This window comes from Lissotriton vulgaris, chromosome 10 (genome assembly GCF_964263255.1).
Source record: "Lissotriton vulgaris chromosome 10, aLisVul1.2, whole genome shotgun sequence".
Classification (NCBI taxonomy): Eukaryota; Metazoa; Chordata; class Amphibia; order Caudata; family Salamandridae; genus Lissotriton; species Lissotriton vulgaris.
In genome coordinates this window covers 140,296,547-140,322,617 of record NC_141698.1, presented here as the reverse complement: position 1 = coordinate 140,322,617, position 26,071 = coordinate 140,296,547, and the positions used below count along the sequence as shown (strand labels likewise).

Below are 26,071 nucleotides of genomic sequence, written 5' to 3'. Positions count from 1 at the left end.
CGACTGGAGTTTGGGGGTTTGGAAATGTTTCCCTGAAAGAAGTCTGAGATGTAGACACATTGGTGCAAAAGTGGTTGGTGAAAGAAGCTACAACATAATGGCGAGGAAAGAACTCTAACACTTTTAAAGGCTACCCAGTAGGATTCGAGAAATCAACTCATCCCTGTTGCTACTCGTAATAACTTTTTTCTTTTTTTTTTGTACGAGTGGGGAGTGTGTTTTAGTATGCAGATTTAGGGCCTGATTTATAAGTTACAAGTCTTCCCATTCTCCGCCAAGGCCCTGACAGAGGTGCTGACAGTCATATTCAGACCAGCGGACATTTCTTGCATTGGCAGGAACAGCCATCACAGTGGTTGCTGTCAATGCATTGCAATTTTGCCATATGGCTTCATCAACATGACAGATTAGATCTTTTTTTTTTTTTTTAAAGAAAATCCCAAAGCAGGATTTTTTTAATGAAAATAAAAACCAATGCCTCTTATGGAAGTTTCCTTTACATAGTAAGGGGGACATTGAACTCTTTTTAATGCCCCCTTACCACCAGGTTTTTCCTAGTGGTGATAGTCATTGAAACACTGCTGTATGTCCACCCATCTAATTTATGGGGGCAGACATGTAGCTAAACCTCCCACTCCCCTTAATCCATCGGGCCAACTGAGGATTTCTCAGTCTCCTCCGTTGTAAAACTATGCTCCGCCCGCATTTAAATAGGGATGTCCGACCATAGTCTTGCCGGAGAGGGAACTCCATCACTGTTGTGACGGAGTTTCTTTTCTGCCAAGAATTAAATTGGCCCTTAATGTCCATGTCACATAAACTGTGTCAACAGCATTCAAGGCTCTTACACTTATTTTAGTAAACATTGGAACAGAAAGTGTGCACCTGTGCAAAGAAAAGGCTTCAGAGGAAGTATTAGTATAAAGGCATTGGAAATCCAATACAAGAAATTTGCCTTTAAAAATCTTCTGAAAAAAGTTATATATGAGGTAAAGCAGAGATTAATGACATAAGACACAGATAGTTTGAACATGCATTGCTAATAAAAGGAGTAGGAATGAGTGCTTATGGATATCACAGTAGGCAGGAAGAGATGGAACAGCACAGTCCTGAGGTTTGTCCATGCAAGATCTACACAGAAAGAAGAAATACAGCAGCAAAATAATGTGAAAGACATGCTTGAAATATCTCTCTTGTATATCCCCAAAGAAAATGAGTCCTATATAATAATAAATAGTTTCATTCATTTGACCTGCTCCAACCTATGGTAAAACTCAAAATAAACTTCAGAGCTGTTGGATGGTGCAATGACTCGAGTTCATCATTGCTGCTGTTAGGCCCCGTCTACTCTTTTGCACCATTGATGCTAATTGTTCTACTGGACAGGAGTGGCAGAAAGTGTCCTTGTCTCTGTACTTGACGCAGACCGCGTGCTGAACACCTTCTTTGGAACTGAAAACAACCCTCATTATAGTGCTTTCTGGTTTCTGTCAACACCTAAGATGCTGTTGTCTCTGTCTGCCTTGTGCTTGGAGTTGAGGGTTTGGGTGTTGGTAGGGGACTTGCTGGACAGTGGAACCCAGAGCCTTTGTACGCAGAGGTCAGTATACTCACCAGCCCCCACATCACATTGAGTTAGATGAATCCTCTATCCTGGTCAGGATAAAGGTTTGCCAGCGATCCCAGGCACTATTCATTTACCCTATAGGTTTTCTGGGGATGAGAATCATAGTTAATTATAACAACTGAGTGTTGCCCTCATGCTCTGTGAGGCATTTAGTGTGTTACCTACCTTGGAATGTGGACCATGGCCCCCGCTGTACACAAACCACTGCTGGTGTTCTCTTGATAGGAAAAAAGCAGATCAAAGTGGGCTTGCCAGAGTCGTGCCCATGAGAGTCTTGATTTCTGATGGTGATCGTTATTTAGAGGAGATGACCAAACAACTACTTGCAGTGCCTGTTAAGATCTTGGATGTTGGAGCTAGTGGACTTTAAAGATCTTTGTGAAATCAGGAAAGCATACTTTTGACGCTCAGGTAGTGAGTGGTGACCAACACTGGAGGAAAAGAAATTGGGTCTAAAGAAGGCCCAAGTTATGCTTAGAGTGATATAAAAAGATACATGTGAGCAAGGCGTTGAAAAAAAATACAAGTATAAGAAATGTAAGCATAGAAAGAGTGTACCTATGTCTTACAGGAATATATGATGTTACACCACTAGCAAATACCACACGGTAGATTACAACGCGGTCGTTACAGCGACTGCGTTGTTTCCACGCGTGGCTTTACATCGCAAGTCATTTCTACGACTTGCTCTAGATGGCGCGCTGGACTTAGAAATAGTATAAATTTCTATTCATACTCCAGTTACAGCAACAGCAGGGAATGTGTTGGACTTAAAATCCAACACATTCCCTGGTGTTGCACGCCACCTAGCGCAAGTCGTAGAAACTACTTGCAATGTAAAGCCACGCGTGGTTACAAAGCGGTCGTTGTAACGACCGCATTGTTACCTACCTGCGTGGTAACAACAGCGTTGTAAACGCTGTTTCTCATCCTACAGAGGTACATGTTGGTATAGTCATGTGCTCTGATAATACTTTAAAGAAGAACAGTGGTTCCTGTGGAATAGATACATGATAATGATTTTTTTAAAAGGACGTAAAATACGTATATTTGGAACAGGAGTTAACATATTTCTCTTCTTCCCAGATGTCCCACATCGTAGGTCCTGAATATACCCTACAAACATATTAGGTTCGAAACGCCGTCGACTATTGAGAAAAGCGAACCTTTTGAGAAAAAACATTCTATGATTGTATAGATGTTATGTAACTGTATGAAAGAAAGTAGTCGCTTTTTGTAAAAAAAAAACTATTGAAACCTCGCACATATATATTTTTTCACTTATGTCATTCTAATGCTTTGGTTCATATTTTTCACTTAGGACACTTTACACAACTGTATATAATTTTGCTTATGTATGAAACTAGCACAATTCAAAATGTTTTTCAATACAACTCATTGAAAGTTTATATTGGTGTATTGGAAGTTCTTTCACTTTGACATCTCACTTAACTCCTGTTCCAAATATACGTATTTTACGTCCTTTTAAAAAAATCATTATCAAGTATCTATTCCACAGGAACCACTGTTCTTCTTTAAATCATTAATCACCCTGGTTCCGTTGTGAGTAGGGTCCCCTTGTTTTTCCTTTACGCTGATAATACTTTAGGCTGCTGTTTCCACCCACAGATCAAGTGAAATAGTGATAGGAAATGTAGTTGCTATTGGAGACACAACCTTGTGATGCTCAAAGTTTTGAGGGCTGTAGTATTGAATACATGGTTGCCTTTATGAACTGGAATTCAAAATGATTGAGTTGTTTGCTTATGGTTACGTTGGAGCTTGTGGGCATTGAATTATGCTTTTATACATTTCTTCTGTTCATAATTACTAAGCCAATAAAAAAAGTACTTTTTTAAATAGACCTCGTCTGTCCAGTTCATAATTTACTGCTTATTTTAAAACATGATATGGGTCGGGAATATCGAAGACCGAATATCACAGGGTCACAATATCATGCCCAGAATATCGAGCGACAAAATATTGAAAGGTACATTTTTATAGATTTCTATACCTAACTCAACTTATATGTACCTTGGTGATGCATACGTATCTTATAAGTTCATAGATGTGGAATAAAGAATAGTAAATTCATACCTCCCTCTGTGCACTTAATTCTTTGAAATTGTATCCCTCAGTATTCTGGTCATGATATTGTGACCCTTCGATATTCCCTAGCACAATCTTAAAACATTGAAAAACGATGCTATATGTTACATCGCGTTTCCATATTGATAAACCTACTGAGCCGGCACACTATTATCTATTGTGAATGCTTATTTTCTTGAAGCCCATTTTCAGCGTATTTCTAGTAAGTGCTTGCACACATGAAAAAATCTGCTGCTTAGTATTGTGCTCACTGGTCCTTCAGCGCCAATATTTCATGTTTTAACTTTGGCATTTCTAGCTATTTTCAATGTTCCACTTTTACTTCAAGTGAAAAATAGTAATTTGAAAAGCAGATGAGAGGCAACCATAGAAAAGAGTTAGATGTCAGAAAATTAAACGGTAAGTAAATAAAAAATCGCAAGTCTTAAATGATGATAAGTTTCTTTTCTTTGATTATTTCATAATTCTTTCTTCTTATTTTTTCACAAATGCGCATTTGTGAAAAAATAAGAAAGAAGTATTACATTATTAAAGAAAAGAAACTAATTATCATTCAAGACTTGCAATTGTTTTATTTACTTACCTGTTAATTTTGTGACATCTAACTCTTTACTATGGTTGCCTCTCATCTTGTTTTCAAGTTATGTTTATATTTTGATCAATGAGCAGCTGATCATTGATGTGGGCAACTGTTTCTTTGTAGTTGTACTACTTAGGTGACGATTTCAGGTGGTGTGGTTGTTTTATCCCTGGCTGCTTCTTCTATTTTGTTCAAAAATAGTAATTTCCAATAAGTGGCCTTTTAAAAAGCAATATGCATTATCTCATTGTAAGAACAAGAGTTTGCTTTGTTTCTTTATGCAGTTCTGTCATCATTTCCATGTGTTCCATGTTTAATATCTGTATTTTATCTTTCTTAGGGCCTCAAATTGTTGTGAGTGTGTATGGACCAGATGTGTTTGGAAATGATGTTGTCCGAGGTTATGGAGCTGTTCATGTGCCTTTCACGCCTGGAAGGTGAGTTGCATACTTGTGCAATTTGTACAGTTTTTAGGTCGAGCCTGGTCAGCGCATGCACTGCTGTGCGAGGCATGCTGGATTCAAGTAGTGACTTGAAACTCCACCCTCTCTCCACCCATATTTTTCATTGGCTTGTGTCATTGTCCTTTGGAAATGCTGGCTTCTGATTTGTTAATAGGCTTGTTGAATAGTTGAAAGCAGTGACGTGTCTACTATTTCACAATGTCAGTGCAGGGTCACTCATTCATTAGATGAGGAGCATGCGTGGGAACATTATGTTTGTCCCTGGGATAATGTGGGCCCATCCTTGAAATAGGGGTATGTTTAGCAACACTAGGTCTGTTACTCGCAAAATAGTAACCCATTTTAAACATACTGTGGATGTTCTAGACATAATTGTATTATTTATTTCATAATATGGCACTCTCGCAAAGTTGTTTTTTTTGTGCTGTAGTGGAAGGAAGAGAGAATGACACTCGTTGCCGGCATGACTCGTGGGTGGGGGGCGGATGGGAGGTTTGCGCGGGGGAGTCACGTAGGGGTTCGCGCGCGGGGGGTTAAAAATAAAAACGTACCTTACCGGGTTCCCTGCTGCCTCCGCTCCTGCCAGGTCCCGCGTTTTCCTGCTGCACTCCTGCTCTCCTGCCTCCAACAGGAACGGAAAGAAGGTAGCCTTCCTCCCCTCCTCTAATCCAATCACAAGGCTGCAATGGCAGCGCCTAAGGGGAGGCGCTTTTACCTATGTAGGCTGCATGCAGCCTATATAGAGAAAATCCAGAGTGTGCATGACTGGTTTGGTCGTCCCCAGAGGGCCGACCAAACAGTTAGGGCCCACAGCATTGGGCAAGCCACTCCTCCTAAACCAGAGCAACCGCCCTTCTCCAACCAGGCATACCCTTCTGCTTTCTCGCAGTGCGAGAAGCAGAAACATAAAATGGTATTTAAAATACCATTTGATGTTTCTGCTTCTCACGCAAGCCCATGAGGAAGGGGTGTTCCAAACCCCGAAACGCGTCGGGCATAATCATTGATAAGAAGGAGGCGGAAAGGCATGCCAACTTATAGCCCGGATGGGAGAGAACTGTCGAGTGCCTTCCAGGATGCTTAGGGCAATTTGTGTTTTCATATTCTGCACGGCGGCCCGGCCGTGTGGAAGGCACCATTGTGCGCTGGAAAAAAAGGCTTCCCGGTTAGCACAAGTCTCGAGATTCTAACTAATGGAACACTTGGAGCACAGGACTCGTTTTTAATTAGCGTGCTCAACCGCACCCTAGCCTACTCAAGGCATCCAAAGGACTGCATAAAATAACAAAAGAACACTCGACCTTACTCCAAGGATTAACGAATTCACAGCATTACGGACTACAAGTCCCAGATGACGCCAGTGAGAATGAACAGGCAACACACGCCCACTGGGGGGCTTGATGAATAAAAACGTGCCGGAAATGCAAGTAATGCTGTTACCGAGTGTCATTTGTTGCAAGCCCATGAGGAAGGGGTGTTCCAAACCCCGAAACGCGTCGGGCATAATCATTGATGAGAAAGAGGCGGAAAGGCATGCCAACTTATAGCCCGGATGGGAGAGAACTGTCGAGTGCCTTCCAGGATGCTTAGGGCAATTTGTGTTTTCATATATATATATATATATATATATTGATATCAGTACCCCTTGTTTCATGAATCCAGACGCCTTGATATTTAAATGATGAATGCCCAGTACCAGGCTCTTCCTTAAATGACTGTCTTTCCTAATGTTTATCCTGAATATGTCTACATTAGATGTTAAGGAAATTACTGCCAGAAAGTTAATTGTTTTCCACAATAAGTGTTCGGATCAGAAACTAAATGTTACAAACCCACACATGTTTTGTCCAGCAAGATTATGTCTGAATACTTGAGAATTACCATTGCATGGTCCCCTAACCTTGGTGTGCAATTCTTATTTGCAAAAGGCCTCCTCAAATCCTGCCACATTACAATTCAAAATCCTAAGGGGATGGGAAGGATTGGGTTAGCACACTCACCCCTGCTCAAGGCTTCTTTTGGTGTATGTTTTGATCAATGTATAATTGTTATCCCCTGGGTTGACACAGATCCCAGTGTTTTGGTAGATTTGGTATATTGATTGCAGAATGAGAGGAAGAATTCCACTGCAATGTAATTTTCTCTATAGCACATTTCTCTTTATGCAATCAAATGATGTTTTAAAGTCTACAAACAGGCATGTATTGGGATTTTCCAAGGGCTAGTGTGAGCTTTAATTAATATCGTCTTCAGTATTCTATTATCTAATGCCCCTCCCTCTCGAAGGTCTGTCTGAAACCAGGATGCTAAGTAATGTCCATTGGCCCACATGTTTAGCTTTTCTAACAGCCGAACGATAAAGAACTTACCCTCATCATCAATAGGGACTCTCATTCTGTAACTTCTTTATTAAATAAAGGGTATGGCACAGAACCCTACCGAGACTCTGGAATCCCTTCTGGCTTAAAATAACTGTTATACAATATATGAATGAATAACAACCAAAAAAAAGTAGTCTATTTGAAAAGACCTGTAGGTAGACCATTGGGGCTGACACCATAATTTGTTCTACTATTTGTAATGATCTCCTTGACCTTTTTACAAGATGCCCAATAGATAGTGTTGGCATCACCTTCAATTAATGGAAGTTCAAGTACTTCTTCTAATGTCACATACATTACATAATATGCATACAATGTTTACCATTGGTCAGTACACACATTATTTCCTAATTTGTGTGCCTCACTTTGATCTAACCGATTAATGAATGACTAGCATTGTCTTGAATCATTTAAAGATAACACTGCATGTAATTCAGACTATTTTTCTTCTACTTGAGTTTTGACTACATTTACTGCTCTCTTGTAACCATACTTCATTTGCCTGATTTTCTTTGTATTTTATGAGCTGAAGTCTTGGAGCATATTTTAGCACACAGGGGAACTCTTTATTATTTGTCAAGCTATATTTGAACTACACAAAATGGGAGTCTAGAGGGAAAGACAAACCGAACTAGGACGCCCTCCACTCAGAAAGCTAGTCAACAACAACAGTCCTAGTTCTCATGGCAATTTTCCATTGTGACATTGTAAAACATCTCTGGCCCACGTGCCTAGTCCAAAGGGGTTTCTTTAATCATAAGAAAATCCTGAAATGCTTCAATGTATTGCCTTTTAAAACAACAACCTCTCTGATTGAAACAAACAGGACAGCACAAACAAAAAATGTGTGAAGAAGCGAGATGGCACCTCACGGGCGCACCACCAATGGGGCCCCTGATTGGTACTCACCAGGATGGCCCTGTTCTCATCATTGGTGCCATCAAGCTAAAACCAAAAAAACCGTGTCTCGAACCTCAAAAGTAAAAAGACAGTGAATGGTGCAGTGGACACAACTTATATGTGACAAAACTAACAACATTTAACATATAAATCACTGTGCAACTGGGACCATAAACTTTACTTTCATTCCCTTCTCTGTTGCAAACCAATGAACACACATATACTAAAAAGGAAGAGAGTAAATACTACCTATCGATTTACTCTCTACTCACAGCCAACATGTTTCATTGCCTTGGTTTCTATCAGGCAATTTCTTCAGGGCAAAATATTTTGAATGCCACTGCAAGAGACACTGAGGCTTGGGTGCTGTAACAAAAACAAATGAAAGCGTGGTCACCTGGAATCCCCCTCTGTATTCTGCAGTTTAGAAATGTCAAACCACCATGCTATATTCAAAAAATGAAATGAATGGAAAGGAGTCTATTTACCCTGCTTATAGTTTTGCCTCTCATACCAGTGATGAAGGAAAGATAAAAACGGAATCCAGCCCCCTTAGGTGAGCATGGTCCTGACTCCCCGTTCGAGAGAGTAACTGTAATTAAAAAACACAGGGTATTACATTACTTCAGTGTAGGTGCCAGTTCACAGCTGACGTTTTCCAGACCTCCAGAGTGCAGCCCTGCTAGATGTAAAATGTTACCGGTAGAGCAGTAGCGGTAGGCGTCCTCTCAACCCTCGAGCTCCGAACGAGTAAGTTTCTGTGTATTTACCGAATGAGGAGCGATCGGATTGGTTCAGGTTGCCGATTTTCCGTGTCTCGGATTGGTTCCCGAGATCACGTTCCGCTCATTTCTATTGGTCAGCATTATCTGTTGACACGGAAACCGGTTTACGTGTCAGGACACAGACTGCCCTATTATTAAAAACCGGTCTTCGGTGGAAAGTCCCGGCCATTTGTAAATGGGCACATTAGTCCAGGTTTTGAATGGTTATCTCATGCGTTTATCATGTTTAGTGTGTGCCACCGGTTACAACGACATTTGCATGTGGTTTTCTTCCCCCGCATTTCTATCAGTGAAAAAAACTTTTAGTTGAAAAAAATTTTTGATTCATAATATATTAAATGGATTCATAATATATTAACGATTTATATTAGCTGCTCATCCCGTTTTAATAGGTGTAGTGTGGAAAGTTTAAAGGCTTTATCACTTATTAGGTCAATTCAAAACGTGTTTGTGAGAGTGAAGGTGTTACTAGAGTGGAGCAAGAGGTTTATTAATATAGATGTTATATATATTAATTTTAGGAGGAGTACCACCAGTCAAATAGGACAGCAGAACACTATGCTGGAAGGCAGCTCTTCAGAAGGTTAACGCAACTTATTCCATTCTAAAAGTTCGTTCAGCCCTTTCTGCTCACTTTGTTCCTGATATATCCAGCGGGCTTCTTTATTGATTAGTCGTCTTTCCACCGACTGTACATCGCCCATCACTCTCTCTAACACTACCCATGAAAAGGTGTGTTTATTGCGGTGGCAGTGTTGCACTAACTTTGTAGTCAGTTTTCCATTCCGTATCGTACTGACATGTTCTTGGATGCGGAGTTTGATCTTCCGTGTGGTGAGTCCAATATACTCCAGACCACACTCGCATTTCAATCTGTATACCACATTGGTGGTATTGCAGTTACTGAAGTTGTTCAGTGACCACGTCCTCCCCGATTGCAGCGTCACGGTGGTTGTTTTCTTAGTCAGAGGCAAAACTATAAGCAGGGTAAATAGACTCCTTTCCATTCATTTCATTTTTTGAATATAGCATGGTGGTTTGACATTTCTAAACTGCAGAATACAGAGGGGGATTCCAGGTGACCACGCTTTCATTTGTTTTTGTTACAGCACCCAAGCCTCAGTGTCTCTTGCAGTGGCATTCAAAATATTTTGCCCTGAAGAAATTGCCTGATAGAAACCAAGGCAATGAAACATGTTGGCTGTGAGTAGAGAGTAAATCGATAGGTAGTATTTACTCTCTTCCTTTTTAGTATATGTGTGTTCATTGGTTTGCAACAGAGAAGGGAATGAAAGTAAAGTTTATGGTCCCAGTTGCACAGTGATTTATATGTTAAATGTTGTTAGTTTTGTCACATATAAGTTGTGTCCACTGCACCATTCACTGTCTTTTTACTTTTGAGGTTCGAGACACGGTTTTTTTGGTTTTAGCTTGATGGCACCAATGATGAGAACAGGGCCATCCTGGTGAGTACCAATCAGGGGCCCCATTGGTGGTGCGCCCGTGAGGTGCCATCTCGCTTCTTCACACATTTTTTGTTTGTGCTGTCCTGTTTGTTTCAATCAGAGAGGTTGTTGTTTTAAAAGGCAATACATTGAAGCATTTCAGGATTTTCTTATGATTAAAGAAACCCCTTTGGACTAGGCACGTGGGCCAGAGATGTTTTACAATGTCACAATGGAAAATTGCCATGAGAACTAGGACTGTTGTTGTTGACAAGCTATATTTGAACTCTTTTGCAGTTGGAGTGGATATTACGAACTGTGGATATCATCTAGGAACTTTTAGGGTCTAACTTTCAAGCAACTCTGTACCTAGCATACATAACAAACACACTTGAGCATAATGATCACTTTCTAATCTTAAATGTATCACAGACCCTTTAATAGCCTGAACCATCTGTAGAGATGCAAAGGTATAATATCGATTCACTATCCTTTTACATATTAGTAATAAATGTAATGCTTAAAATGATCTCAGGCCACATTCCAGTCCATTGTTTTTTTGCCCACCATACAACCTTAGTTTGGACCCGGTACAAAAGGGGGGTGGTGATGGAAGGAGCATCTGAATCAATCAAACACTCACACCCAGTCAAAAGATCTGGGTTTAATCCAATACCGTTCTGAGCATACCCTGCCAACAGATCTTTTGACTGGGTGTGAGTGTTTGATTGATTCAGATGCTCCGTCCATCACCACCCCCTTTGGTAACGCTTTTGGCTGCCATAAGTGTGGCAGGGTATGCTCAGACGTGAGTCCCTTGCTCACTTTGCCACTAGATTCAAGCAAGCTGGGCTGAAGACAGCTGGAATGGCAGAAACCGGTCCTCGGAAGCTTGTTTCCGGTCCAGGGAAGACATGGCTTGGCTGTTCAGGCTGGACTGTTCCCATGAGGCACAGGGTCAGACTGATTTGCATATAGCCATGTCTGAACTGGGGTGGCAGAATGGGCTAAAGAACGGTGATGGATTAAACCCAGATCTTTTGACTGGGTGTGAGTGTTTGATTGATTCAGATGCTTCGTCCATCACCACCCCCTTTTGTACCGCTTAGTTTGGACCCAACCTTTTTGCAAGTCAGTCTTGACCCTGCTCCGATGGGAACAGTCCGGCCCAAACTGCCAAGCCAATTCCTCTCTCATCCGGAACTCGAACAACAAGAGTGGTTTCTCTCTTACAAGGTTTATTGGTAAAGTATATCTTGATTCCAGTGGGACACTGTCCCCTAGGACCCATGTCAAGGTATACCTGTCTCACATTTGCCGTCCCACTGAAGCTTACAAAAAAGTGAAAGATGGAAGGCCTGAATTATTCTTAGCCACTGGTAATTACTCAGGCCTCATTCCATTACCATCATTATTTTGCATTTCATGCCACCTCCGTTTGGGCGAAGCCTTATGCAAATTAGTCTTGAGCCTGTTCCCGTAGGAACAGTTCTGTCCGAACTGCCAGGTCATGTCCTCTCTGAACCTTACACAAGCAACCTACGACATGTTTCACCCTTATACAGGCTCATCAGTCAGGTATAGCTTGGTTCCATTTCAACAGTGTGCACGGGACCCACATATGGACATACCCGCCCCACTTAGGGCGTCTCACTGAAGTTTACAAAAAAGAAATGGATGGAAGGCTTCAATTAAGCTCAGCCACTGGTAATTATTTGTGCCGCCTCCCAGTCCATTGTAATTTTGCACACCATGCCACCTCTGTTTGAGTGCAGTCGTATCCAAGTCAGCACCAATAGGGACAGTCAAGCCTGAACTGCCAGTCCAGGTCCTCTCTGAACAGGAACACAAGCAACCCAAGACTGTTTTCACCCATATAGGGTCGTATCAGACGGGCATAGTTTGGTTCCAATGGTGCAGTGTGCACAGGACCCATGTCTGAGCTTACCCATCCCACTTACGGCATTGCACTGAAGGATACAAAAGTACTCCCAACGACAACACCCACCTCCTCAGCCTATAATTGACAGCTTTTGATTTAACCACGTCCAGGTACCAATTTATTAACTGTAGACTCCGTTTGTACTTTGGTTTCGAGCAATTTGATGATTTATGTTCTTCTCAGGTATTATTGATTGTTGTTTTTTTCAGGCAGATAATCGCCTCTTTCAGGTAATTGGAAAACAGGCAATTTACTAAGACCATTAGCAGCCTGATTTGCCACCCTGATTCTCGTGCTTTTTTATTTTATTTTACTTGGCTGCTTTCGGCAAGTGACTCAGCGTAAACTACTTCAAACAAGGGTCATCAAATTGTATATTCCCTGCCTACAGTTCTGCGTAAAATGTCACTATTGTAAGTAAGCAATCTCGTAGGCAGATAGGGTTCTTCAAGTCTTCTTTAATGAGACGCAAGTAGAAGGCAATACAGCGACATGATAGCACAACCTCCGTCTTCCCCTTCAGTAACCGACTCCCTCCCACAGCATTCTCCCTGGCATACATTCCACGCATTCCACACGAGCACATACACACACGCGCACACATACACATACACGCGCCATACACACGAGACACACACGCGCACAACACATAACACGATACCACACACCCTCCTCCTCAAAAAGCTTAAGTACCCGCAAACGGAATCATCCTAAACTGAAATCAGAAAACCGGACAGGCAACTTCCTTACTCTTTCACTACGGCGAAGACATTCATCATCAACACCAAAATTAGAAGAAGATGGTCCAACATCACCAACATCCCCAACACCATTTCCAGACTCACAGTCGGTACTACAGCTACCTGCATTGCTAGATGACGCCAACTCTTTTACTAGGCCAAAATCATCACCTAACAAATAACCGCTACAAGACCCGCCATCATAATGTGCACCTACCACACCACTCCTCTCATTACAAAGACTCAATTGGCGAAAATTCCATCTTTTACCATCTTCTAATTCAACAGCACTACCAAAAACCTTTATTACCCTTAGGGGTTTAGACCATACACTTTCACCTTTCAATACCTTCCTAGGGTTCTTCACCCTAACCATTTGACCAATCCTAACTAAAGGCCAAGCACGTCTATTACTATGATACTGCTGATTACGATCTTGATACTTCTTAACCTCAGATCTGACTTCTTTATCAATATTCTTAGTGTTGCATTGCATTTTATCGTTTCTTTTCCTCAACCACCAAGGTACCAACCCAGAGAATGGTTTCCTACCTCTCAAGATCTCAAAGGGTGTTTTCCCTGTAGCTGAATGGGGAGTGACACGATAAGCAGTCAGCCTCTCTTGCAAAGCTTTCCTCCAAGGCAAACCACCACTCAATGCCAATTCAATCGCTTCCTTAACCACTCTGTTGAAGCGTTCAACTTGGCTGTTTCCTTCTGGGTGATATAATGATGATTTAATGTGTTTGATACCCATCACCAGTAAAAATTCTTCCATCTTCTGTGATACAAATTGGGGACCATTATCTGAAACTAATATTTCAGGAACACCCTCTCTTGAAAATACGTCCTCTAAAAATTCAATAACCACATCTGTTGACATCCCACTTACCATTCTTACCTCGGGCCATTTTGAATAATAATCAACTAGTACAATGGCATAACAGTCCATAGATGACACAGCTGAGAATGGCCCCATAAAGTCGATAGCTACTTTCTGCCACGGGTATTCAGGTAACTCCACCATAGTTAATGGTACATTTAATGGTTTAACCACTTTATCACTAGTACCACAAATCTTGCAATCCCTTACCAATCGGTCCACCATGGAATCTACACCTGGCCACCAAAACCACTCTTTGACCCTCCTTTTAGAACTGGACATACCACCATGCCCTAAGTGGCTTTTCTCAGCAATATCTTTCCTTAAACCAATGGGAGGAACAATCCTGTCGCCTCTTAGAATAATATCATTGACAATACACAATTCATCTCTAATCTTAGAAAACGCAACACATTCACCACGTAAGTTGGATTCTCTTGGCCAACCCTCAACTATAAAACGTTTAACCTCCTTCAAAACTACATCCTTCTCCATCTCATTCATCCAAGATGTTTCAGAAATACCACTAATGGCATCCTGAGTACCTACAAGAAATACGTCCTTAGCAGTAAATGCTATTTCACAATCAGTATTGGTTTTAACCTCCTCAGAATCCACATTGGGTAATCTGGATAAACCATCCGCCACTACATTATCTTTACCTGGAATGTATTCTATGTCGAAACTAAACATCTGCAGCTTTGAAGCTAAACGAGCTAACCTTGGAGTTAAATTTTTTCCTCCCTCAGGTCTTAAAATGTTCACCAATGGTTTGTGATCAGTGCAAATTTTAAACTTCCTCCCCCACACATACATTCGAAATCTTTCAGCTGCCCATGAAGCAGCCAACAATTCTTTCTCTATTACGGAATAATTCCGCTCCGCTTGGGTCAAGGTGCGTGAAGCATACGCTGCCACCCATTTTTCAGACTTAACCCGTTGGGAAAACACAGCACCAATTCCATAACCAGACGCATCCACAGATAACACACATTCAGCCGTTGGTAAAAAAGGTTTCAGACAAGGAGTAGTAACTATCTCCTTCTTCACTTTCTCAAAACATGTCTTTTGTTGCTCACCCCATGTAAATACTACACCTCTTTTTAATAATGATCTCAAGGGTTCAACTTTTGAAGCATAGTTCTCAATAAAACGTGAATAAAATTCTGTGAGTCCAAGGAATGACATCAATTGTTCTCTACTAGTAGGCTCCGGGACAGCTAAAATAGCGTCTACATGACTGATTTTAGGTCGAATGCCATCCTTAGATATAACATGTCCTAAGTATTCGACTTCAGATTTCCCAAATACACATTTCTCATTTTTAATAGTCAGCCCACTTCTTCTCAATGCATCTAGAACCTCGAATAAACTCTTATCATGACATTCTTTGTCCTTCCCATATATCAAAATGTCGTCTTGAAACACCTTAGCATTTTCAATACCTTGTAAAACCCTGCACATTTCCCTTTGGAACACAGCAGATGCACTGGCAAGACCAAATGGCATACGTTTATACCTAAACATTCCTTCTGTAGTAATGAAGGCAGTGCAGTGTTTAGAATCGTCCTCTAACACAATTTGATGGTATGCACTGGTTAAGTCTATCTTGGAAAACCAAGATGAGCCACCAACAGAAGATGTGAGTTCCTGCAGATTAGGAAGAGGAAATGTGTCCACCCAGATGGCTTCATTTAAACACCTTAGGTCCACACACAGTCTTAAATCGCCATTAGATTTAAGAGAAATCACGACTGGCGAAACCCAATCTGAGCTTTCAACAGGTTCGACAATACCATCACTACACAGTTTCTTAAGTATTTCACCTAACTTTTCTCTATAGCTGATGGGAACATTCCTAAGTTTTTGTCGAATAGGACATGCACCTTCTCTTAATATTATTTTGTGCTTGAACCCAACCATTTTACCGATCCCATTCGAAAATACATCAGGAAACTTTTCTTGTAGGTTTGAGTAAGCATTATTCTCAACGCATTCGTCCTGAATAGAGTACACAGGACATTCCCGTCTGGGGTCGATTTTCATGCCCAAATCAAAAATGTGTGGCCACCCCAAAATAGTCGCACCTTTGTCGGCCACATAAATTTTACCCTGGCACGAATTACACCCAAAGGTTATTTTAGCAATTATGAACCCTTCTAAAGGTATTTTATGCCCAGTATAACTACCAGGACGTACATCAGGACCTAATAATGGTCTGGTAGGCCAAAGGAATTTAAACAAGTCCATGCCCATAATGGTATACCATGCACAAGAATCTACCATGACCTTTACTTCCAAACCATCAATATTGACAAGGCATGATGGTAGTTTTTTTACCTTATTTGTCCCTTTAACAGATTCGTCCTGTATACTACATACATCACCTACAACGTGGAAAACATCATCTTGATTATTTGCGTGGACACAATTAATGTCATCTTGCTCATCATCTTGTAGATAATTAACTTTAGCTTTAAAATTCCGACAAACTCTAGTAAAATGTCCCTTTTTTTTACAATTAGTACATATTTTGTCGAGAGCAGGACACCACTTATAGTTTGCTAGATGAGTAGAAGACCCACATCTAAAACCCGCAAACTTTTTTAGCTCCTTAGTTTTTTCATAAGTTTTTTCATTTCCCTTTTTATTAGAATAAGATGAATAACTAGTCATCTTACTATCAGTCCTGGGTTTATAATTATCAACCTTATTAACTGCATTAATTGATGTAGAATCAATATCATTTTTTTCATTTCTAACCTCACGAATGCATTGGTCTGAAATTTCTACGCCTCTGGCAACTTCAATAGCATTTTTCAATGAAGTACTCCCAGATTACCATAATTTCTCCTGAATTTTTTTAGATTTGGTCTTCATAAGGATCTGGTCCCGCAAAACCTGATCGTACGTGATGGTTTCAAATTCACACGTGACTGCTAAACCCCTCAAAGCTGAAACAAATTGATCAATTGACTCATCACTTTTTTGAGCTCTTGAATAAAACTTAAACCTTTCCATCACTACGTTAATTTTCCTTCCAAACCTTTCCTGCATCTGTTTGACGGCACATTGATAAGCACCCATATCACCAGCATTTTCAATTTTCGGTAAATTTTTGAACTCCCTTAAACCTACAGCACCTAATCTATGTTTAAGCAATGATACCTTCCTATCTTGAGAAGATTCCTCTTCAGCTAACACTTCAACATAAGCCTCAAACATATCAATCCATAAATCCCATGCAATAGGAGGTTCACCAGACTCCGCCCAAAAAAATGGAGGTGGATGAATTGAAGACATTACAATTACTATGTAAGTTAATACAATTTAACACTTGGAAAAATGAAAATAAATAATTAAAAAAAAATTCCCTGTAAATACTTGCGCAAAAAGTTCACCAAAGTCCAAGCTAATATGTAATTTTTCTTGTACAAAAAGTTCACCAAAGTTTTAATAGCGTTGAAATTGTAGTGTTGAAATTGTACATAAAATTGTACTGGTAATTTAAAAATTAAAAATGATGTCGAAATAAGTCATATAAATGTGACCAACAACGTAGAATCAACTGGTATGGCTAGCGTTGAATTTGCTCATAAACGTAGTCATTTATATTCATTTGAAATATGCATCGGCATCTGAACGCGTTAATCTGAACGCGTTACACGGTGAAGCGTTACTCTGTTGATATGTAAATCGGTTGCTGCGTTGCTACGATACCAGAATACATCCAAAATGGCCACACGCATGCGTGATACGTGATGACAATATCACGCGGTGATGACGATTGGCTACGCGATGACAACAATCAGCTACGGGAAGTCAGGAGGTTCACAATGACGATCCGCACGCGCAGACTATTCATTCACGAGTCCAGTTTAAAAGATGCAACATGCGTTGCCGAAGGTTGTTGCAAGAAGGTAAACTTTCCACAGCATACCAGTTTACTGCACACAGTTATACAGTTTGTTACTCACAGTTGTTGGACATTTCTTCTTATTAAATTGAAATTTGGTTGCAAGCAAAAGTTGAATAATCCAAACGGAAACGAAGGAAATTTTTTTTTTTTTTTTTTAAAAGATCAATGTCGCTGCAGCCGTATCCCGCTCGTCGCCATGTATTGTAAGTAAGCAATCTCGTAGGCAGATAGGGTTCTTCAAGTCTTCTTTAATGAGACGCAAGTAGAAGGCAATACAGCGACATGATAGCACAACCTCCGTCTTCCCCTTCAGTAACCGACTCCCTCCCACAGCATTCTCCCTGGCATACATTCCACGCATTCCACACGAGCACATACACACACGCGCACACATACACATACACGCGTCATACACACGAGACACACACGCGCACAACACATAACACGATACCACAGTCACCATGCCCTCTAGTATGAGAAAATGTCCATACATTTATCACATACAATTGTGAATACTTCAAGCAAGCTGAAGAATGGTAGGGGTTTTGAGGATACACCTTCTTACATAATTAAATATCACGGATGCGCAGGAGTACTTTTTACATTACCACTAAAATACATGCACTGTAAAATAAAGCAAGCCAAACATTTTATGTGGCATCACCAGGCACAGGGGCGTTTCAAAAATATTCGAAAGCCATCTTCTGTGCTACTTTATTCTTGTATTAAATCTCGTGCGTCAAAATGCTATTTTTTCCAAACACGCCTTTACAGGCCATTCAAGACATTTAAAAAAAATATATATATATTCCTGCCTTTTACATTTTCTTATCATTAAGTCAGGGAGACATTTATATTACGCTGGTGTCATTTCGAGAATTTAACATGTCGCTTTGGACTTGAAATTCCCAAATTTCCTACATGTTGCTAAATTACGCTGCATTTGTGGCAGATTCATAGGACGGGAACGTGGGAATGCGAACAACCAGAACAGAAGTGGCTGTTGTACTAGGTTCTTTTTATTTTTGCTCTATTTTTATGGGGCAAAATGCCGGAGTAGAATTTTGCGTAGTAATGCCTATTTTTGCATAATTTTCCTGAAATTTCATGTAATTATGCGAAAACAAATTAAACAAATTTTGCCCACCCTTATTCTTCATGTCCATTCTTAGAAGTAGCCCAAATGCTCACGCAAAAAATTACTTCTTTTTGCACTGATTTGATATGGAATGCTACCATGTATTCCTTAAAAAAAATAAAGTAATGATCTAATTTTTACGATGGAGTGATCCAGATTGTTGGTCATTGGAGAAAAGTCTGGTGTTGGTTCACTGACAGGATCGTCAGACTGTTACCTTGATTGGTTCAACATGCATGCGGCTGCCTTCCTGTTATCATACCAAGCTGGCAGTTTCCACCACGTCATGCAACACTTTCATCCAATCCCAGGGTTTTGGACAAAAGCACTTTGCATACTGGCTTTTTTGAGCCTAGGCTTCATTGTGAAAGTGGAACCTACAAGCCATGAAATGCTTTGCACTGTTGGTTAAAATACTAGGACTTGTCTAAAGGTGTTACATGAGACATGACATGGGGCCACTTTACAACTATGAAAGAAGGATACATTTCTTTACTCTGTTAAATGTATACCCATAAAAGATATAAAATATATTAATCCTACAAAAAGAATCATAAACTCATAAAGACTTGAGCCTTTTTTCTACCCCTCCATCTACCGCCCCCACTGCTATATCAAGTCTCACCTATTTGTCCAGTGCCACTTCCTCTGTTACTCCCCCACATCCCGTCCCTCACAAGCCCACTTTTAATATTACTGCTGCGCTCCTCAACACCAGATCAGCTGTTAGTCATCAGCATGAGCTCTATGATTACCTTGACACCCATAACCCTGATCTTCTGTTTATAACAGAGACTTGGCTTAAGGCCGACTCCTTACCAAACGTCTTAGCAGCACTCCCTCCCTCATATTCCATCGTTCGAGCAGATCGACCGGAGGGTAGAAGAGGCGGTGGAGTGGCCCTTATTGCTCATACCGACCTTCACTTCCAGATTCTCCCTTGTCCCCCCATCCCTGAAGTTGACTGCCTGATTATTCGCTCTACTTCCCATGCCACTCCCCTAACTGCTGTTCTTATTTACCGCCCCCCTAACCCTACCCCCACCTTTGTTTCGTGCCTCCAGGACATCCTCGCAACCCTGGTCATTAATAACTCGTCTGTACTGGTCCTGGGTGACCTTAACTTTTGGCCCAACGACCCGGCCGAAAGCTCTCAATCTAAGGAGTTCACCGATCTAATGACCAGCCTCAACTTCACTACCCATGTTCACAGTCCCACCCATGTGCATGGCCACTCTCTCGACCAGGTTTGGACCCTGAACATCCCCACCTCCTCCCCTGCCATATCCCCCTGCCCTTGGTCAGACCATTTTTTAATTTCCTTTTCCCTTGCCTTAGCCCCAGTGGCTAAACCTTCCCTTCCCAAGAACACCTGGGTTAGGAAATGGGGCAAGGCAGACATGCCATCCTTCCACTCATCCCTAGTCAACGCCTGTCCCGATCTCTCCGGCCTCGCCGCCCCGGATCAGTTGGCCACGATTGATGGGTGGCTGACCCGCGCTGGCGACGACTTCGCCCCCTTGAGGCGGATCACGGTTAAGCGAGCTCACGCCGCTAACCGTTGGTTCACTCCTGACCTCAAGGCAATGAAACTGGCCGCTCGCAGAGCAGAGCGTGTATGGAGAAGAGAATACTGCCCTTTTAAAAAAACCATCTACCTCTCCGTGCTTAAGACATACAAGCAGGGTATCCTGGATGCTAAGACCCTGTTCTATTCCAACAGGATATTGGCAGCGGAATCTCAAACTAAGGAGATTTTTGCCACAGTTCACGAACTCGCTTCGTCCAATAGAGCTGTGGCTTCCATTCCCCCCTCCCAACCGCTTTGCGACTCACTCAACGATTTCTTCGTTGACAAGGTCGCAAAGATTAAAGCCAACATTCCTCTCCCTTCCTCCACTTTTACCAACCCTTCCCCGCCCGCCATCACGTCTAAACTCACTTCCATTCCCCCCTTAACCAAGGCCACGCTTTTCCCCCTGCTTCATAAGGTAAAGTCAGGCTCCCCCCTCGACTTTGCCCCTGCTCACATCTTAAGAGAAATCTTCCTAAACATCCCTACTCCCCCCCTCACACTTTTGAACGACTCGCTCAGCAACGGAGCGGTCCCCACTGCTCACAAATTTGCGGCCATCATCCCCATTCTAAAAAAACCTGGTGCAGATCCCTCCTCCCCTTCCAACTATCGCCCCATCTCCCTCCTGCCTTACTTGGGTAAAGTTCTAGAAGCCCACGTGACCAGCACCCTGAGCGCCTATGTGGAAGCCAACCACTGCCTCTCTACCAGGCAGGCGGGCTTCCGCCCCCTCCACTCCACCGAGAGGGTGGTGACCTCAGTGATGGACAGCCTACGCGAGGGCATCGACACTAACTGTCAGCAGGCACTCATCCTTTTAGATCTGTCCGCCGCTTTTGACACGGTGGACCATTCCACCCTTCTTACCCGTGTCAAGGCGGCGGGCATCGAGGGCCTGGCCCTTGCCTGGCTTGAGTCCTTCCTGAGCGACAGGGCTCAGGCGGTTCATCTAGCTGGCTTCACCGCTGCTCCTCGCAGGGTTGCTTGTGGAGTCCCCCAAGGTTCCTCACTTTCCCCTCTTTTGTTTAATTTATACATTTACCCTCTAATTTTTATGTTACAGCAGCTCGAGGTCACGGTGTTTAATTACGCCGATGACCTCCAGCTAATTTTCAACCTTTCCCATTCCCCTTCCTCCTCCCAGAACGTCCAGTCCATCATGTTGTTCATCCAGGACTGGATGAACTGCAACCACCTCAAACTCAATCCAGACAAGACGGAGTTAGTCTTGACTGGAGGTGGTTGCAGTCCCTGGTCCCCCTCCCACTGGCCTCCCTCACTCGGTATCCCTCCGCTTCCTGTTCCCAAGGTCAAAACCCTTGGCATTCTCCTCAACTCCTCACTTTCCGTTCACTCACAGGTTTCCTTAGTTGTTTCCTCTTGTTTTTTCTCCCTTAGAATTATTAGGAAGATCTCTCGCTTTTTCTCTCTGCCTGCGTTAAAAATCATAGTGATGGCCATGGTGCTCTCGCGCCTTGATTATGGTAATATCATCTACAATGGCGCCCCAGCCTACGCCATTCGCCAATTGCAGCTAGTGCAGAACCAGGCTGCCCGCCTGATCCACGGCCTGCCTAAATTCCATCGGGTTACCCCCTTAATGCAGGCACTGCACTGGCTGCCGGTGAAAGAGCGTGCCCTGTTCAAACTCGGCTGTACCACCTTCCAGGCCAAAATGGGCACCGCCCCGGAGTTCATCTGCTCCGCCATCAAACCCTACTCACCTGGCAGAGAGCTTCGCTCCTCCCATCAGGCCCTGCTAACCATCCCCCGTTTCCGTAAGAAAAAGGCCGGAGGAACAAAATTTGCAGTTCTCGCTCCTGCGTTCTGGAATTCCCTCCCGACCGAACTCCGACTGACTCCCTCCTACATAGAGTTTCGGAAGGGTCTTAAAACTCTGCTCTTTTCCCAAGCCTACAAGGTCTGATCCCCTTCCGCTCCTGTTATCCCCCTCGCAATCCTAAAGCGCCAAGAAACCGCACGGTAGTAGAGCGCTATATAAATGTTTTTAAATTCAAATTAAATTCAAATAAAATCTACAACTATGAACATATTTAACATTTTGACTTTTGTAGTCATCACTTTTAAACGCATATACAAAATCAATGATTGCCAAAGTATTGCTCTTAAGCATTTCACTGTGCAAATATCTGCTGTGTCATCTTTTATCAGAATTGAGGGTTTGAAGCGGTAGGTGTAATTTTAAAAAAAGCCCGAAATTCACGAGTACGCAATGATCTCTGTGAGTAAGGCACAATCAAAGCTTTGTGAACCAGGTGCAATATTATTTTTCAATAAGGATCAAAAGAGCAAGGATTTAAAAGGGTTGGAGGAAGATGATGGGTGTGAACATGTTGTATAAATCCTCTTACTATCTGATAGAATAATATTAATAGTTACCTCGGAGCGCTCTGGCTTGATAAACAACCTCTGACGTCGACCTAGTTTCTCTGTGACTTGCAGTATCTTTATAATGTTTTGTTGTGGGGACTTTAGGCCACAGACCCTATACTGGGTAATGAGCGCGGAGACCTCTCTTCTGAGGCTAAAGGCTGCACTAATTATCAAGTTTCATGTTGATGGATATTGCACAAGACAAAAGCAGCAGAAAGAGGGCCAAAATTGGCTGTGTTTATTAACTGGAGTTCGCATAAGGTAACAACAGCTGGCTGCGGTTCCATGGCTGTGTGTAGATGATAGCTGGTGCATAAAACAACAGAAATAAATGCACCTCGGATGGAAGGGACATCTAGTTAAGATACTTCTTTGTACGTTGGAGAACAAGCTTTGTACTGACTTTTTGTTGCCTTGGGATGTTGAGATCATTGCGAACGCAGAGCCAGAAAATCTCACTATGAAATCCATCTCTGAGACCTAGGTTTTCAGTTAGTCATCTCTGTCCCGAGTAGGTGTTTTGCCTCATCCTCTGACGTTACAGCAGTTTTTCTCATGTTTGCTATAGTATTGTATAGACTTTTGGCATTTGAATTTGTCATTCATGTTGCAATGAGGAGGGCATGTGCATTTCATTCTAACATAAACAAACATCCAAACAACCAGACAATAACCTCTCTCTCTCTCTCTTTCTCTCTTTCTCTCTCTCTTTCTCTCTTTCTCTCTTTCTTTCTCTCTTTCTCTCGCTCTCTCTCCTTCCTTTTCTCCCACTTCTCTGTCCTTCTTTTTCTCTCTCTTCTCGTTCCTTCTTTTTCTCTCTCTTCTCTGTCCTTCTTTTTCTCTCTCTTCTCATTTCCCTGATATCCTCAACCCTTCTGTCCCCATTTACTACATGGCGATTATTGGTGGCAGCGCATGCTGATGGAGCATGGAGACTTCATTTCTGAAATAAATGTTCTGAATCTGCCTGAAAGTATGGTTACAAGACCCACATATTTCAGAATACCACAAGTGATCTTCTCAATTGAATTAATGTGAGTTATATTTGTATTCTGCAGGTCGCGGGTTCTAATCCAAGTGCGATTCAGATCCTCTAATCGCCCCTTAATCAAGCCACTCTGGATCAGCAGAGCTAGAACACTGGGTCGATCATTTTCCAATTTAGCGGCAAGGCACTGGAATAGTATAGCACTTGGGCTGTGACTCTTCCCTGGGCTTCTCCTTTTGAAGTAGGCCCTAAAAGCCTGTCATTTTGAGTTTTAAAACCAAACTGTTTCTGTGGTTTCTGATTTCTCCAGCGAACACACTACACTGTGCACGATATCCCTTTAGGGATGAGTTTTGACTCTTATAAATCGGATTAACATAATATAACAACATAGTAATTGCATTTATTTATTTATTTTTGTTTCTGTTCTTTCAGAACACTGAAGGTGATAAGGAGCACAGCTTTAGGGGAGAAAGGGGAATTTCTGTCTAATCGATGGAGATGGGTACCCAATCTAATATTCTTTAGTCATGGCCCCAGAGCTGTGTGAACTGCATCGATTCAGATATGTTCACATCTACCGCCAGAATGAAAACACCCAGCATGCAGAGATTACCTGCCCTTCGTGTATTTTCAAAAACCTCCAATTTATTCTCCAGTAGCATGATGGGCTCTTTCGCCTGATGTTGAAAGCCAGTTAGCGCCTGCAGGTATATTCCCACTGCCACAATGGTCTTAGTAACCTGCAGCATCCTTTTTTTTTTTCATAACAGATTTTATTGATTGATCAGGTAAAAGCAGGTATACAGTTCTCCACAATCAGGAGGTCACTGTAAATTATCAACACATACATATCATTGTATCCCAATCAATAAAAAGAAACGTTTTGCCCTAGACCCCCCAACGCCCACAGCCACCCAAGAACCCCACTACCCGCCCCTTATCCCTCCCTAGCCCTGTACACGCGATCATGTCAAGCCCTCTGTACGTGCTATCTGTAAGTCCGGCGCCATGCGCACTCTAGGCCCGGCGTCCATCACCCAAATCTAGATCGTCGTCAGGCTCTGCTGGGGGATCAAGAGCCAAACCCCTGTAATGTGCCCACGTTTCCAGATTTTATAATGCTTCTTGGGGCAACCTCTGGCCTCGAACACTGGGCGCTCCAACCCCATAAAATAATCCAGTCCAGCTTTCCACGCACTCGGGGGGGGGGGGCCCGTTCATTCTTCCACGCTCGAGCCAAGTCCCGCTTGGCTACCACCAGGCCCAACAGCAAGAGATGACGTTTGTAAATATTTCCACCTACCCCCTCCAACACATGAAGGAGACCCAGACGATGGGTGCGGGGGAGATCCCAGCCCAGCACTTCCGACAAACAACTCCAAACACCATTCCAGAACCTAGTCAATCCAGCACACGACCACACAGTATGGATTAGGATACCAATTTCAGCTCCACAACGCAGGCACTCCGGGGACCCGATCAGGCCCGCCTTCCACAGTTGCTCTCGTGTATAGTAGGCCCTGTGCAAGTATTTAAATTGGATTAGTCGGAGTCGTACCGCAATAGCCGTCCCACGTGGGGACTCCAGTGCCTCCCTCCAGTCATCTTCATCCAGGGGCCCTACGTTCTTTTCCCAAGCATCTTTCAGTGGGAGCAGGGAGGAGGAACAGTGCGTGACCAGCGTCTGATATATGCGGGACACCTTTTTATCCCCAAGATCGCCCATGAAAACCTTCGCTTCCACGGGGCTGAACTCCGGTAGCGACTCAAACCCAATGAGGCTAGGTGCCAATGCGTGACGAAATTGTAAATATCTGAAAAATTGAGTTTTAGGCATGTGGAACTTGTCCCGCAGGTCCTGAAATGACTTAAGAGTCACACCGGACATAACGTCTCCAAGCGAGGAAATCCCTATAGAGTCCCACCCGCCAAACCCCGTAAGCGAGGCCAGTGCAGGGAGTCGTCCATTCTGCCACAATGGGGTCTCTGCCGTCAACTTTCCCCACCAACCCATCTGACGCAGTGCCTGTCTCCAGACTGCAAAGACCACTTGCGTGGCCGACGGCAGCCTCCTCCTAAGCCCAGCCGAGTATAGGATGGTATGCAACGTGTTATTCCCCATCAGTGAGCGCTCCAGCGCATATGCCGGGTCGCCTCCATCCCCATACCACCAGTCGTTTAAGGCCAACAGATGAGA

General features: G+C 42.6%; 1 protein-coding gene across 1 annotated transcript in view; it reads left to right on the top strand.

Annotated features, from left to right (window-relative positions):
- Positions 1-26,071, top strand: part of B9D1 (B9 domain containing 1) — a 396,621-nt gene that overhangs the window by 71,351 nt on the left and 299,199 nt on the right. The window contains exon 4 of the mRNA XM_086940722.1: positions 4,657-4,753. Within this exon, the coding sequence (XP_086796848.1) occupies positions 4,657-4,753 (97 nt within the window). The remainder of the gene's footprint in view (positions 1-4,656; positions 4,754-26,071) is intronic.